We start from the raw sequence: 14249 nt of genomic DNA on the forward strand, positions 1-14249 counted from the left end.
ATGAACATAACAATTTAAAAAAGGTTGATAACCACACAATGAAAGATTGTGAAACGATACCAATAAAACCAACAGGAAACATGATATAAATAGCAAAGACAAACATTTAAGAGCTGATTAAGATGGATTAAAAAGGTATTTCTTTAAGCTGTACTGTATGTATGAAGGTTATATGAGAGTATATAAAGCTTTACAATCAAGCAGAAGGACTTTAACATGAATTATAACAGATAGTGAGCAGTGGGGTGATGTGATCTCTTCTTTTGTGTGTTAGTCAAAATCCTACGGGCCGTGGCGGCCGTTTTAGATACATAGGTGGTGCTCTCAAGCACATTTTGGCACTTCGGGGGTTAATTTTTACATTTTATCAAATTTTTCACCAGACCTGATGTGTGTGCCAAATTTGGTGAGTTTTTGAGCATGTTTAAGGGGTCAAATTAAGGATTGAAGTGGCGTATTAATAAAGAATAATAATAAAGAAACAAACACACGAAAAACAATAGGGTCTTCGCCCTTTGGGCTCAGGCCCTAATTATAACAGATAGTGAGCAGTGGGGTGATGTGATCTCTTCTTTTGTGTGTTAGTCAAAATCCTGTCTGCAGCATTCTGAACTAACTGTCATTTCAGTTTCATTTTAATTTTACTTTAACAGTAAAAATGTTAAATTTAAGCGGCTCATAATAAAAGCATGTTTCAGCATCCTTAAGTGTCAAAACTTGATTAATATTGGAGATTCCTAAAACATATTATTAAGAGTGCTATCCCATCTTGAAATTCCTTCTAGAATTTTTGGCACTTCATAAAAAGGTTCAAATAAGTTTATTACCTGATGTTAAGAATTCTTTGGCAAGACACTGAAAAACATCTGGATAAAATGAGAAAATGTCTTTTGCACATTAAAGCTAACATTAAGCTACATAATGACCCCACGGTGGGCAGGACATTCGTCTTAACACCCTTCACCCTGTTTCTGTCTACATGATATATAAATGTAAATTCACATGCCAAGACATCTGCATAATACAGATCATGAGTAACTGGTTATGAATCAAATACTTTAAAAAAACCTTTTTTCACCCTTAAATTTTTTTGACAAACAAACGCCCTAAACATGAATGAAAAAGCTCTTAACTTGAGAGGAGACTCAACTCTCTTCTAAAATGACTAAACTGCATCTGCTTCTGCCGACTGAACCTTAACCAGAACACCACCGCCGGGCCACAACTCTTCCACTAAAGCTTCAGCACTTTCGTAACCATCAAATCCGTTCGTGATTGGAGGCGTTCCTTTTTCACAGTACGTGAGGTTTTTTCTCAGTTTGTCAGGATCAAACTCCAGCACCGAAAACAGAAGAAGAACAGAACAGGATGACGAGCAACAACAGTTTCCACAAGACAGCTGTTATAACGCATATATATATATATATACATATACATATATATGTCCATGTCCTCTTAGGAGCTCCGTAGGAAATCGCTTGAGACTATCCAAACAAATTTGAAGTCAAATGTATATGAATGCCATCATTTGATCACACATTTATACTTTACTGGAGTGTTTCCTTTTTATTCTTGTACAGAAAAACTAAATATATTAATTTAGTTCATGTAATGACTTATTTTTGCACAGTTAAAGATACTGAGTGTAAAAATATCATAATCTACTTTCCCAAACCCACCATGTGTGATTTATGTTTAGAACGTGAACTGAAATGGTGGAAAGATATTTTCTCTGTACAGTGAAATAAATGATCGTACCTGTCCATCCTCCACATGCAGGGTAACGGCGACATTATCCCAAACATAATACTGAACAGAATCCCCAAACAGCTCTTCTACTTCCACCTGGTTTTCATCTTGTCTGAGGACCAACCCGAAACTGACACAAAGACAAAAAGCAGAAACAGAAACAACACGTATATTAAACTACAAAACTAATAAACTAAAAGCTTATTTTAAGTAGTAAGTTAGTTAGTTAGTGTTTTGTTCTTTTGTTAAATGATTAATATTATAAAACACTGGAGTGTCACTGTCATGAGTGTTCCCCATGCTGTAATGGAGATGTTTTAAAGGTTCACTATGCAGGATTTGTCAGTTGATGTTTGTGAACACAGTATTCAAAGTTGGTCCCTCCTCCCAGCTCAACGAGACAGAGAGGGAGAGAGAGAGAGAGAGAGAGAGAGAGAGACAGACAGACAGAGAGAGAAAGAGAGAGAGAGAGAGAGAGAGAGACAGACAGACAGACAGAGAGAGAGAGAGAGAGAGACAGACAGACAGACAGACAGAGAGAGAGAGAGAGAGAGAGAGACAGACAGACAGAGAGAGAGAGAGAGAGAGAGAGAGAGAGAGACAGACAGACAGAGAGAGACAGACAGACAGAGAGAGAGACAGACAGACAGAGAGAGAGAGAGAGAGAGAGAGAGAGAGAGACAGACAGACAGAGAGACAGACAGACAGAGAGAGACAGACAGACAGACAGAGAGAGAAAGTGTTGTATCAAATTGTTGCAGAAAAAGGTACCAGAGCAAAAAACTCTCTCTTGAAAATAAAAAGGGAGTCAGAGGTCCAAGCAGCAAAGTGTTCTTTAATGCCGGCAAAAAAGGGGAGCAAGTAGCACTTTTACAAAGAACCAAATCGCTCCAAAGGTTTTTCTTTGGGGCATTGTTTTTATGCCCTTGGGTCAGCTTAGGTCACACCTTATCATCCACCCTCCCTAATTTTTGACCAATTATTATGTTACTTTTATCTCCATCACTCGTTGTTGGTCAAAACTCTTCAAAACAGGTTTTGAGCTGTTTGAGGATATGTACTGGCATATTCAATTCTACCTGATTATATCCAATTTTTATATAAGTATTGGGAATCATTTTACACCATTATTTCTTGATCTCCTCCAGAGAGTATGTTTGAAAGGTGAAGACTTTAGCAGACCAAAGCAAAGTGACAAACACACTCAAATTTCTCCAGTGTATGATTATGATTCTTCTACCGTGCCTCTATACGTACAGTGTGATTAAATATGGTTCATGAGATTATAACTACACCAATACAAATTGTATCACACTAGCCCTTATTGCTTATAAACTTATAAAATCAATCTGCATAGCTTAATATTGTCTTTAAGCACACCAATGACTTTTAATGAAAATACACCACAAAAGAGAGAGAGAGAGAGAGAGAGAGACAGACAGAGAGAGAGAGAGACAGAGAGAGAGAGAGAGAGAGAGACAGACAGACAGACAGACAGAGAGAGAGAGAGAGACAGAGAGAGAAAGAGAGAGAGAGAGCAGCAGATGGCGAGTGAGCTAGAGAGTGGATGAAGAGAGCGAGCAGTGCTGGTGAGAACAAAGCCGTGTTTCACGGTTACGTTCTAAAGCACAAGTAAACACACCCACACCTCCTCACAAAAATAAATAAGGAGTTTATAACTGGGAATCATGCAAAAATATTCCAGTAGAGCCCCAGAATATAAATATACACCTGGAAATGTGCTTTAAAGTCTTTGTAAAGTGATAATAAATATCTGTTCTGAGTTTTTCACACCACAGAAAAATGTGTAAACCACCAAATTTGACTGATTTAAATAAAATTGGATTCAAAAATCATGGAAAAACAAGCAAGGTAATTTCCACAGGAAACATTAATAAAAACGGTAAATAAAAATTACTCATTGAGATAAAATTCACAATTATAATCAACTTATTTCCAATTTGTAGAAATAAGTTGATTATTAAAGTGACTTTTTAACTCTGTCACATTTACTGTTCTCTCTCCTCTGTTATCCAACAACAGCACAGCGCTGAACAAATATGGACTTTGATAAAGAGCTGCTCCTTTTATCTTTTAACTAAGGATTTGAGAATAACAATGTTTTAAGTTATGAGAATTTCTCTGTTCCTTTCCATCCTTCCTCTTTTCCTTCTTTAAATGCAGTTCCTTTAATGCCGATTACATTTTCCAGACTCTGTAATAGGATGTGATGGTCTATGGTGTCAAATGCAGCACTAAGATCTAACAAGACAAGTACAGACAGAAGTCCTTTGTCTGATGCACCAGTGCTGTCTCTATGCTATGATGTCTTTTCCTTTCCATCCGCTCTCTGTTTCTTTCCTGGACAGACGGCACTGTAATCTTAGTTTTATCTATCTAATATAGTTTTATTGTACATGTAATGGACAGAAGAACACATGCTTTACATTTAGTTCCTCATGACATTTGTATAAATGACTGTAAAAGCTCATAAACATTCATTAAAGATTAATCAGCCATAAAAAGTTCAGTGTTCCAGTATCTGGTGCGAGCTGTTTGAATGTAAAAGGAAGATGTTGTTGTTGCAGCTAAAATATCAGCTTGTCTAGTTAGTTGAGAAAGTCAACTAAATACCAGAGACACAGTTTTCTTTTTCAGTCCAACTGTCTTTAATTAATCACTAAAGTGTATGAATACAGGCTCCCCGAGATCTGCAGCAAGAGAGGAGCACCTTGAACACCTCACACAAACACTTTATACTTTCAGCCTCCGCCCAACACCACCATCAACACAATGATCAACACAAGCACCTCATGCCTGTCTTGGACAGCTTCCAGATCTTGTATTTAGTTCCCTTTTCCAACGATCACTTCTTTAGAATCAGGGTCACCATGTCTGATACACTTCAGATAACCTTTTCTATTCCTTCTTTCCTAACAGACGAGACACTTATTTTGTCAACACTAACAAGGTGCGAGACATCTTACTTAAAACAGAAACAATGTGGTTACAACAGATGAAAGATAAGGTCAAGAGTGAATCATGTTCTTTTAAAGGCAAAATTGATCAATTTAATACAGTTCTACGCTGGATTAATGATCATCAAAGTATTAATACAATAATATGGTAATTTCTTGTGTGTTTGTTTGTTTCTTTCTTTATTATTACGCCACTTCAAACCTAAATTTCACCCCCTAAACATGCTCAAAAACTCACCAAATTTGGCACACACATCACGTCTGGTGAAAAATTTGATATATATACATATATATATATATATATATATATATATATAGTATATATGCTGCAGTGGTGGAAGAAGTATTGAGACCTTTTATTTAAGCAAAAGTAGAAATTCCACAGTATAAAAATCCTTCTTTACAAGAAAAGTACAAAAGTATGAGGAGCTGCAAATTTTACTAAAAGTAAAAATATTCCTCATGCAAAATATTCCCACACAGTGTTATACACACACATATACAGATATTCAGTTCCTGTAAAATGTATTCATGTGTCATTTTTTATTATTTTATATATATAGAATCAAAATCGATTTAATATGGATTTTTTGACACTGATCCACAGTGCTTTACAAACAGGTTTAACCACAATGAACATAATAAATAATACATCTAATAACCATACACACACATTTAAAACAATACCAATAAAACCAACAGGAAACATGATATAAATAGCAAAGACAAACATTTAAGAGCTTAAGTTGGATTAAAACATAATAAAAGCATGTTTCAGCATCAGCAAGTGTTAAAAACTGTCTAATATTGGAGGTGTTCCTATAAATAATAAAACATATTATTAAGAGTGCTATCCCATCTTGCTGTTCCATAAAAAGGTTAACGATTAAAAGATGAAAAAACATCTTTTGCACATTAAAGCTAACATTAAGCTACATAATGACCCCTCGGTGGGCAGAACATTCATCTAAACAACCTTCATCCTTCTCACCAAGGACATATAGATATTACACCACCTTCTCAACTGATACTTCATTTTAACTGTAAAGTGCTTAAAGATGCTCTGTGAGTCATTTTAATTCCCAAATATTCAAAGCCAGTCGATGTGTGGAACAAACGTCACGTTTCTGTCCACATGATTTTAACATTAATTGACATGTCAGGACATCTGCATTATGCCTGCATGAATGAAAAAGCACTAAATTTGGCAGAACGCTCTACTCTTCTAAAGTGACTAAAGTGACTAAACTGTGGGAACAGTCTTCCTGTTGGTGGTGCTATGGCAACCATCTGAACCATAAAGCATTAATTTAAAAATATAAATTATTATTATTATTATTTCATACCAAAATTATAACATCGAATCCTGATCAAATACTAAATATTGTAAATACAAAGTTTCCCCTTCATGACTAAATTAGGATGCATGAATGTTCAGCGAGCGCTCCAGTGGTGACGGATAGTTGGGCCACAACTTTTTAACAAGATCTGTAGCTTCGCTGAAATTGTGAAACTTGTCATAAGGAATAATCGGAGGCCTTCCTTTTTCACAGTACGTGAGCTTTTCTCTCAGTCGGTCACTACCAAACTGCAGCGCCTAAAACACAAGAAGAACAGAACAGGATGACGAGCAGAACAACAGTTTCCACAAAACAGCTGTAATAACCCCAATTTTTAAGTTTATGGTGGCTGCAGACGCATGTCGTCAACGTCATCAGTGAAATGTGTGCAGGAGGATTTTCAGTTTTTTTGTTACAATCGTCTGTCCTGTGCAGCATATGCTAACGTTACTTTATTGTTTACATGCAGATGTTACTTTATTGTTTTCACACTAATGTTAATTTATTGTTTCCATAGTAACATTACTTTGTTTTCACGCAATTGTTAATTTGTTTTCACACGAATGTTACTTTGTTGTTTCCATAGTAACATTACTTTGTTTTCACACTATTGTTACATTATTGTTTTCAAACTAACATTACTTGATTGTTTCCATAGTAACATTACTTTGTTTTCACGCAATTGTACTGCGTGCGTTGTGTTGTGATGATGATGATGATGGTGGACTAACGGCTGATAATTAGTAGTTGACTCCAACAAAGACACAAAGGCACTCTGATGTAGAGTCAGTGATGACTGTTAATTGCTTACAAGCATTTCTGGATCTGGGGGATACAAGCCCGGTCTCAGTAAAACTATTTAATATAAATAAAATCATAATCAAAGGAAACTTACAATACTAATGAATGATTCCTGTGACGAAGCTTAATAACCGTTAAAAGAAAAATTACAGGGCCAACGGTCTAACGTTGACCAGGATCAAAGACTTACTATATTACAAATTACATAAAGACACTATTGATACAGATGATTCAGTACACATAGATAATCACTCTGAATTTGAACTCTGAATAGTTTTAATTAATAATTAATTCTCTCTCAGATTACCTTGGATACTGTGTAGCCAAGTATTAAATATGAAATACAGCATAAAAATATAAAAATTACACAAATATTTACACCTTACAACTATTAAATAAAGGTAAAATTTCTGACAAAATAACATATCTATATTACAAAATTTTGCTATTAGACATAGTGACTATTTAAAGCTCAAATTCACGCTAACTTTACTTTATTGTTACCATAGTAACGTTACTTTATTGTTTTCATGCTAACTTTATTGTTACCATAGTAACGTTACTTTATTGTTTTCATGCTAACTTTACTTTATTGTTTGATTGTTATTGTTCATGTTTGGGAGCAGTGTTGGTACTTTGTAACGTGTTTTCATCATTTGATCACACATATACTTACTTGAGTGCTACCTTTTTATTCTGCTACAAATATTATATACACATTAATTTAATTTATGTAAGGACTTTTTTACACAGGAAAGTCACAGTTAAAGCTGTTGAGTGTAAAAAATATCATAATCTGCTTTTCCAAACCCACCATGTGCAATTTATGTATAGAACGTGAACTGAAATGGTGGAAAGATATTTTCTCTGTACAGTGAGATAAATGATCGTACCTGTCCAACCTCCATATGTAGGGCGACGGCGACATTATCCCAAACATAATACTCACGCTGATGTTCAAACAGCTTCTTCACTTCCACCTGCTTTTCATCTCGTCTGTGGACCAACTCGTAACTGACACAAAGACAAAAGGCAACATGTTTAATAAACTACAAAACTAATAAACTAAAAGCTTTTTTTAAATAGCTAGTTAGTTAGTTAGTATTTTGTTTTTTTTGCTAAACCATTATTATTACAAAAGCATTGGAGTGTCACTGTCAGGAAGTGTTGATTTTAAATATCTGGTATTCTGACCCCTTTTGACTATTTTTTTTTTTTTTTACAAATACTGAGTCTATTTTAAAAATATCTGTGACATTTTATTCACCAACAGTTGTTTAGATTTCTCTAAATCCATCTTTTCTTACAGCCCAGATACCCCTCTGTCCTCCAGCAGGCTGTTTCTGAAGCTGTATTAATAATTCTGTATTAATGAGCACCTACTCTGATTGGCTGGAGGTGTGTCAATCAGAATAGGATATAACTAAAGCAGCAGCATGTTCACCTGCAGTAATGTCTGTAGCTGGAGATGTAAGACAGTATGAAGCGTCTATGAAGCAGAGTCTGAAGCTGCTGCTGCACAGCTGAGACTCAACAGGAGGTTTCAGAACGGTGAGATCGTGTTTTAGTTTCCTCACAAAGTAGCCGGAGGTTGCTATTGCTTAGCTTTAGCACAGATATATTATATTCCTTTAGCTGAGGAACAGAAAGAAACCGTGTTTTAAAACTCCATCCACAGATTGAAGATGAAACAGGAGAAAAATCCTGCCGAACACACAAACAACCACTCACTGATAACGGAGGGAAGATTGTCTATGAAAATGAATTTCAGTCGTTCCTGATGTAAATGTCCGTCCTCTGTAAAAGGCTGTAAAGACTTTTTATCTACTGAACAACCAGCAACACTTCCAGGTTCCTTCTTTGCTCGTCATCCGGCTGCGATGCAAACTGTGACTACAGAAGCTACATAAACACTCAGCGTGTCGCTGGGCGGCGGTGGACTCATGCTGAAGCTTCCTGCAGATTTGATTGGACTTTCTGGTGTGACGTAGTAACGAGTACAACCTCAACGTCGCTCGCTCTGTAGCCGCCAATTTCAACATTTCAAATAACTTAAAAAGATAGGGGAGGTAGAAGTGAGTAATTTTATAGCACAGGAGGCCCCAACATCACCCCGATCCATCCCAAACATCAGCTTTATTGTTTTCCACAAATCCAGCTCTTGAAGACCAGAGTGGAAGCTTTTTAGCCTGAGACTTCAGCGTCTTTTAGAGCTTCACCTTCAGTCACACAAACACATTTTAAATGATCTAAAGACTCAACATGTCAAGATATTTTAGAGGTTCATATTCTGGTTTTTGTGGTTGTCTGTTACTTGTATCCTGGTCTGATGTCGGATGTTAAACATAGTTAAGGGCCCAAAACTTGAGGTGAACGTATGTAGAAATCCTACCTGTAAGACAAAGCCCAGGTTTCAGCTGCCCTTTGTGATGTTTGTTTACTTTCCAGATGAGCTGACATCAGCTCGTCACATATCCATAAACATGCATCCGTTCCATAGACTGTGTGTTGCCACAAGAAATACTGGCTAGGAGCTAAACCTGCTGAGTGCGCTTGGTCTGCTACGCCCGGTGGGCTCAAAGGAGACCACGGCCTTGCCTGGAGCTGCATTGGAGCGGAAATATTAAAAGTGGTGTGACAGGACGTGGAAGCGGGGCGAGCACGGAGGAGTGTCGCCATCTTGTTTTTTTTGGAACCAGAAGTGATGAGAAGTGACCATATTTGGATGAGAGCATGGAGCTGGGGAGGAGCTCCCCAAGGTCCAACTGCAGCACCTAATGCATCGCTGTGGTAGCGACTTGTCAATCACAACGTAGCCACACCCTAAAGCATACCTGCTTTATCATCTATTTTACTCCAAATGGGACCATAATTTACAAAATGAACATCATACTGTATTGAAAAAGACTTTAAGCTGATTGTGACCATAAACTCATCAGGAAAGTGTTTACTGAGGTAATAAATCAAGAGAGAAGTAGGGTCATTCTCTCATAGACTTCCATACAATCAGACTTCTTTATGGAGCCAGCTTTGCAGGTTTAAGGCACCTCCGCATTGGTTTCACTTTTCACTCGTTTGGTCCACTCTGTAGCCTTGGTTGCTAAGGTGGTTGCTAAGGCGTCCCATGTGTTGTCCTCTCTCATATTTAATATCTGATTCAGCCCCAACATGTGAACACAGAAGTGAAATCCTGCTACTATAGTAGCAGGGGGAAGCTTCCTGAAGCTGACCAATCAGAACAGAGTGGGCTCATCAGGAGGCGGGGCTAAACGGCCTGTTTCAGACAGAGGCTGAACTGAGGGGCTGCATAAAGGACCAGTAGAAGATAAATAAGGAGTTTTTAACTGGAAATCATGCAAAGATATTCCAGTAGAGCCCCAGAATATAAATATAGAGCTGGAAATATTCGGAATATCTGTCCTTTTAACAGTTTCAGCTACAGTTTTTCAGTGGAAGCAACATTACATATTCTTACCTGTGAGTCCCACACATGGCCTCAGGCCTCCAGATGAAGTGACCATCTCTGTAAGCGCAGATGGCGTTCGGGTCGTCAGTCAGCAAAGGATATTCTGAGAACAGCTCCTGATTGGCTGGGCTGTGGACCAGCACAGCGTACATCACTTCCTGTTTGTACAGGACGGTCTTGAACACCCGCATGACGGGCTGAGTGCTGGAACAAAGCTGGAGGAAATAAAACAGGATTTAATAGAGTCACACAACAACCAGATTCTTACAGGTGTGACATAAACTGTTGTCACTTAAACACATCGTTCAACTGCAGACTGACTCAACAGCTACACATACAGTCTTGCTCATAAGTCTACATAACCTGGCAGAATCTGTAAGATGTGAACCATTCATAGTGTCTATAGTTGTGACCATAAAGTTCAATTCAGTAACAGCTTTTTTCTGGCAACTTGACCGCGCAGCTCATTTTTGTTCAAGTACCTCCTTATTGTTCAGCTTGAAACAGCCACATGCAACTCTCAGCTGAAGTTGCATTTGGGTTTTTCTTTGCAACCTGAACAATTTTTCTGGCAGTTGTGGCTGAAATCTTTGTTGGTCTACCTGTCTGTGGCTCAGTATCAACAGAACCCTTCATTTTCCACTTCTCTATCAGAGCTTGAACACTACTGATTGGCATTTTCAAATCTTTGGATATCTTTTTATATCCTTTTCCTGGTTTATAAAGTTCAACTCCCTTTTCTGGCAGGTCTTTGACAGTTCTTTTGCTTTCCTCATGGCTCAGTATCCAGTAAAGTCAGAGCAGCACTGGATGAAATGTGCAGAAACTCATTGACTATTTATACACAGACACTAATTAAAATCAAACTAGTCACAGGTGTGGAAACTTACCTAAACTAACCCTATCCCTTCATAGCCATTTAAACCTGTGTGCGTCAACTTGTGCGTATATTATCAGGTCAAACATTCAAGGGTATGTCAACTTTTGATCAGCACTATTTTGGTGATTTCAGTTATCATTATGCTGTAAAAAGGGCAAAAACAATTATGTGAAAATTAATGGCTTCACTTGACCACTATCATTAAATAAAACAAAAGTTTTCAGCATGATCAGTCATTTTTTTTCCAAAATATGGCCGATATTTCACAAATTCTACCAGGGTGGAACAACTGTATGAACTCAGAGTAATTCAGCAAAATCTGACGGCATTTTACTTCAACCTACAACCTTATAACTGCTTCACAGCAACAAATCCTGCTGGTTCAGAAGAAGGAAGTGAGATACGACTCTGAGACTAAAGACATCGGTAAACCACAAGATGAGGCTGATCTCTAAAGTACAGACAGGACTGTAAAAGTGAAACTAAACTCCAAACCACAGAGACTCAGTTAGAAGATACAAAAGACTTTTATATTTCATTTATAAACCTACTGAGAGCTCAGAGACTTTTATATAATCTTTTATCCTTCATGCATTCATATGACATTATTTCATCCCAAAGATTTATAAACTTTTACTCAGAGTACATTTCAAATGAGCTGCTTTTAGTTGGATGTCAGTAAAGTGTACTTCGGTACTCTTTCCTCCTCTGCTAGTCAAATATTAACAGACCCTGTCAGGTTTGTACCTGCTGGCTGTAGGCCGTCAGCAGCTCCTCCAGGGGGAAGGTGAAGCGGTACGAGCCCAGCCTGGAGGAGTCCAGTAAGGCAGGCGAGGTGGCGAACTTCCCCAGAAAGTTTTGCTGTCTCTGGATCTGCTCCTCCGTCCGGTCTGGGTAGATCTGCTCCAGGAGCCTCCTCTCAGCTGACTGTATGTCCTCAGGTCTCACCATCAGACTCCACCACACCAGCCTCGGAGACTCCTCAGAGTCCGGGTCACAGAAACCTTTAACCCACCTGATGCCTTGTAATCCAACTCCAGTTGTGTCGTGTTTTAAATGAGTCACATGAAACTCTGGTCGGGGGTACTCCGGGATGTTTTCATTGAAGAGATACCTTTTTTTTTTGTTTTCCAAATCTTTAGTTTTCTCTTTCAAATCACTTAGTTTCAGGTGCTGACCTTTACAAAAGTCTTCAGTATGTCCTCTTCTGGTGACCCGTCTTTCCATGGTCAGGTGATAAAAAGACAAATTAAAAGTCTTTAAACTGTCTTTACTGTTGTCTCTCCTCTGTTATCTGACAGCACAGTGCTGAACAAATATGAAGCCACTCCCATTTCATCTTGTAAAGAGACTCTTCATGATGATGTCACACTGGGGAGGAATCAACAAGAGAAATGTTTGAAGTTATGAGAATTTCTCCGTTCCTTTCCATCCTTTCTCTTTTAATGCCGTTCCTTTAAGCAAACAGCCCACACACAACATTTTATACTTCCAACCTTCGCCCAACACAACCGTCAACACACTTCACTGTCTGCAGACACCTGTTTCCTGTAAGATAACAATTCCACATGTCGTGTCTGTCTTGTACAGTTTCCAGATCTTGTATTTAGTTCCACTTTTCCAACAATCATTTCTTTAGAATCAGGATCACCATGTCCGATGCACTTCAGATAACCTTTTCTATTCCTTCTTCACCAGCAGACGAGACACTTACTTTGTCAACAGAAACAAGGTGTGAGACCTCTTACTGGAAACAGAAACAATGTGGTCGCAACGTATACAGTGAGAGACACAAGTATTCAACACGTCTACATTTCTTTCAGCAAACATATTTCCGGTACAGCTACTCACTTGCAAATAAGACCAGACATTGGTATTAACTCAATAAAGCAACACAGCTAAAGAAACCACAACATTCTAATCAATAAAAAAAAGTTATGTACATTAAACTCCAAAAACCTTCACAACAAGATTGTTGAGCAACATAGGAATATCTAAATGTTCCCATAAGCACCACTGGCAGCATCACTCCACCATCAACCGGCGATGCACAGGAGTTCCTCAGAAGACTGCTGACCGGGCAGAAAATTAGTCAGAAGAAGAAGAAGAACCACTCGAAAAGAGCTCCAGAAAGACCTGGATGAAGCGGGTACATTTGTCACGGAGGAAACATTAGGTAATGCACTCCATACACAACATTTGGAGAAACCTGTAGATTACTGGAAGAATGTGGTGTGGTCAGATGAAATAACACTAGGTGCCATGTTTGGAGGAGAAATGGTTCTGCATATGACCCTAAAAACACCGACAGTGAAGTTCAGAGGTGGAAGCTTTATGGTACCGGCAGAATCCACACTGTTTAAGGGGAGATGAATGGAGTCGTGTCTATTCTTGAGAAGAATCTGTTGCCATCCAGCAGGACGATGAGGATGAGACGCAGCTGGACCTTCCAACAGGACAAAGATCCAAAACACACCGCAGAGGAGACTCAACTGGTTCCAGAGAAAGACAATAAAGGTGTTGGACAGGTCCAGTCAGTCACAAGACTTGAGCCCATTAGAACATTTATGGAAGGAACAAAAGGTTCACCAGCGGCCCCCGAAATCCTCAACATCTGAAGACTGTTTAGAAGAACAGAATAAAAACCCCCCTGAACACTGTGAGAGATTAGTTTCTTCACACAGGAAGCATCTTGAAGCTGTCATTGCAAACAAAGGTTTCTCCACCAAGTATCAACCACATCTCACTTACTTTTTTCTTGTGTCCTTCAAATTCAATCAATCAATCAATCAATCAATTTTTATTTATATAGCGCCATATCACAACAGAAGTCATCTCAAGGCACTTTTCACATAGAGCAGGTCAAGACCGTACTCTTTAATTTACAGAGACCCAACAATTCCCCCATGAGCAGCACTTGGCGACAGCGGTAAGGAAAAACTCCCCTTTAACGGGTAGAAACCTCAAGCAGACCTCGGCTCTTGGTGGGCGGCCATCTGCTTTGACCGGTTGGGTTGAGAGAGAGAAAGAAAGAG

At 38.4% G+C, this 14249-nt stretch overlaps 1 protein-coding gene across 2 annotated transcripts; it reads right to left on the reverse strand.

The window, feature by feature from the left end:
• Positions 1-5268: 5268 nt before the first annotated feature.
• On the reverse strand, positions 5269-13590 carry LOC121910382. Of its 2 annotated transcripts, XM_042431592.1 has the most exons (5): positions 13556-13578; positions 11962-12961; positions 10344-10549; positions 7762-7882; positions 5269-6324 (listed from the first exon to the last, which is right to left on the reverse strand). In XM_042431592.1, the coding sequence occupies exons 2-5, from the start codon at positions 12439-12441 to the stop codon at positions 6145-6147; spliced, it is 987 nt and encodes a 328-aa protein (XP_042287526.1). In that variant the 5' UTR covers positions 12442-12961; positions 13556-13578; the 3' UTR covers positions 5269-6144. The 2 variants fall into 2 exon arrangements, with proteins under 2 accessions (XP_042287526.1, XP_042287527.1); XM_042431593.1 differs by having other exon boundaries at positions 6216-6324; positions 7818-7882; positions 11962-13590.
• Between the last annotated feature and the right edge of the window lie 659 nt (positions 13591-14249).

Source organism: Thunnus maccoyii, chromosome 13 (assembly GCF_910596095.1).
Source record: "Thunnus maccoyii chromosome 13, fThuMac1.1, whole genome shotgun sequence".
NCBI classification, from domain to species: domain Eukaryota; kingdom Metazoa; phylum Chordata; class Actinopteri; order Scombriformes; family Scombridae; genus Thunnus; species Thunnus maccoyii.

Excerpts from the sequence above, each read along its gene's own strand:
- LOC121910382 (XM_042431592.1), bottom strand. The coding sequence starts at position 12,441 with ATGGAAAGACGGGTCACCAGAAGAGGACATACTGAAGACTTTTGTAAA. Across the intron at positions 7,883-10,343 it reads GCCATGTGTGGGACTCACAG|TTACGAGTTGGTCCACAGAC; the intron begins GTAAGAATATGT and ends TCTTTGTGTCAG. Across the intron at positions 6,325-7,761 it reads TACATATGGAGGTTGGACAG|GCGCTGCAGTTTGGTAGTGA; the intron begins GTACGATCATTT and ends CTTGTGTTTTAG.